Genomic DNA, 2,082 nt, shown 5'->3' with positions numbered 1-2,082 from the left:
AGCAGCGCCACTGCCCGGCTCGCGTACCTTGGTGGCATCCAGGTCTGTGACGTGCTTCATGGTGCGGGGGTTGTATCCATTGTGCCGCTCCTGAATCACGGGGTCAAACAGGTCAGCAAACACCTGGAAGCAAGTGGGATGATGTGCAGCACTGCAGACCCAGCACCCCATGAAGCCCCTGCCACAAGCTCAGCACAGTCCCGCTGCCAGCGCGGGGGATGTGGCAGCAGGGGGGCTGCAGAGGGTGTCTGGGGGCCACGGTGTGTCCTGCAATGCAATGGCAATCCATGGGGCTGACACTGCCTGGGCAAATGGGGCTCAGGGGCAAGGAGGAGGAGGTTGCAGGGCTCTAGGAACAGCTGACCTGAAGGAGCCCTGTGTCCCACAGGGACACGCTGGGGCTGGCCAAGGGGCCTCTCCAGCTGCCCAGGTTGGGCAGGAGGAGGTAGGCAGTAACATCCCAGGCTGCTGGATGTACTGCAGCTACTGGGACTCCTCTGGCTACTGCAGGCACCCTGGAGAGCCTGGAGCATGGTAGGGCTCTGGCCGCTACTCACCTCATAGGTTTCTTCATCGCCAGCTACCATGCCCACAGTCTTGATGAAAGGGTGGCCGGGATTGTCGACACCCGTCTGGATGCACTGGTCCAAGGTCCAGCCATTTGGGGTTGCTTTGTCACAGAGCCTGGCATAGATGGCTGGCGTCAGGTTGCTGGCCATGCAGTTGTTGTGCTTCCGCAGGTCAGGGTACTCAGCACTGCAGGAGGAGAGACCGATGAGTCCTTTGGGGCCAGGGGACCCCAGCACTCGTGCCCTTGCCCCACAGACACCCTCAGGGCAGGTGTGGGCAGGGGAGCTCCAGGGAGAGAGGTCAAGCTGCTCTGCTTGTCCACACCAGCAAAGGCCAGCTGGGAGCGGGAAGGCAGTCACTGGCATCGCACAGTGAGGGCAGAGAGCAGTCTGAGCTGAGGGCTGACATTGCCACAAGGACAAGAGTCTGTGAGCAAATCTGGACTGGCTGTTAGGGTGCGGCTCCTTATCAGCCATGTACCAGGGCCCTGGGGTTGGGAGAGCTTGCCGGGCGAGTGGCAGCAGCACAGCCCCATACTGGGGCACAGGCAGCTGGCAGGAGCCTGTGTGCTGAGCTGCCAGGGCGGCCAGGCCACGGAGAGGGGGTCTTGCTCCCCTTCTCCTCCCTGGGGCTTCCCCAACACCAGCCCAAATGGAGGGTGGCTGCTCCCGCTGCCCCTTCTGCCCAGCACCGGTGTCTGCCTGTGCAGCGAGCAGGGGAGGCAGGGCACACAGCCCGCGGGAGCCCTGGTGTGTCTGGCCCCTGGGCCCCAGCCAGGCGCCATGACCCCCCATCCCTCCACCCCCTAGATGCCACGGGGCAGGAGATTGGTTGACCCCGATCTGCAGCCGGTGGGAACCGCACTGCTCTGGCGCAGTTCATTGTATTAGGGGGATGCTTTCCTCTAATCAGCTTAGGGGGAGGCTGCCCCCTGGTCTCATTCGCACTTTAGCCAGACTTTGTGCTTGTTCTGTGCTCATAGTGGGGCTGGCAGGGCAGGACGCCTACAGCGCTCTCCTTGGCCAGGTCTGTCCTGCTGGGAGGTGGTGCCTCCATTTGCCTCAGTGTGACAGGACTGGCCCTTGTCAGCCCAGGAGACCTGGCTGGTGGCTGGAGGGGGTCCCGCAGCCCTAGGGATGACTGTCTCCTCTCCCAGAAGGGGTGCTGCCTCGGGGGGGCGGTGTCCACGTGGAAGAAGAGGAGCTGGGGCTAGTGCAGGTCTGGGTCGGTGGGAGCAACAGCTGGCCACCATCACCAGCAGCGAGTCCTGGCACCCTCCTGGCGCTCAGGTCCTCCTCCTGGGCTGAGCGTCTGCACAGGGCGCTGGCAGCCCCCCATGCTGCAATGCAGAGTGCTGTCGCTGCTGCCGCCTCCTCCCCTGTGTCTGCAGGCCAAGGAATGTGTGTTGGCCCTTCGCCTACGGCTTGGCTACTGCTTGTGGCTTCCTGCGCTTTGCAGAAAGAAAGGGAGGTAGGGCTTACATTGTCTGCTCTGCATAGGGAAGCACTTGGC

General features: G+C 63.2%; 1 protein-coding gene across 1 annotated transcript in view; it reads right to left on the bottom strand.

Moving 5' to 3' along the window:
• LOC103914883 (creatine kinase U-type, mitochondrial-like) overlaps window positions 1–935 on the bottom strand; it is a 4,453-nt gene extending 3,518 nt beyond the window's left edge. The window contains 2 exon segments of the mRNA XM_009321609.1: window positions 28–123; window positions 558–935. Of these exon segments, the coding sequence (XP_009319884.1) occupies window positions 28–123; window positions 558–935 (474 nt within the window).
• Window positions 936–2,082: the final 1,147 nt, after the last annotated feature.

Source organism: Pygoscelis adeliae, unplaced genomic scaffold (genome assembly GCF_000699105.1).
Source record: "Pygoscelis adeliae isolate BGI_AS28 unplaced genomic scaffold, ASM69910v1 Scaffold183, whole genome shotgun sequence".
Lineage (NCBI taxonomy): Eukaryota > Metazoa > Chordata > Aves > Sphenisciformes > Spheniscidae > Pygoscelis > Pygoscelis adeliae.
The sequence above is the reverse complement of the archived record's forward strand: the minus strand, read 5'-3'. Positions and strand labels throughout refer to the sequence as shown.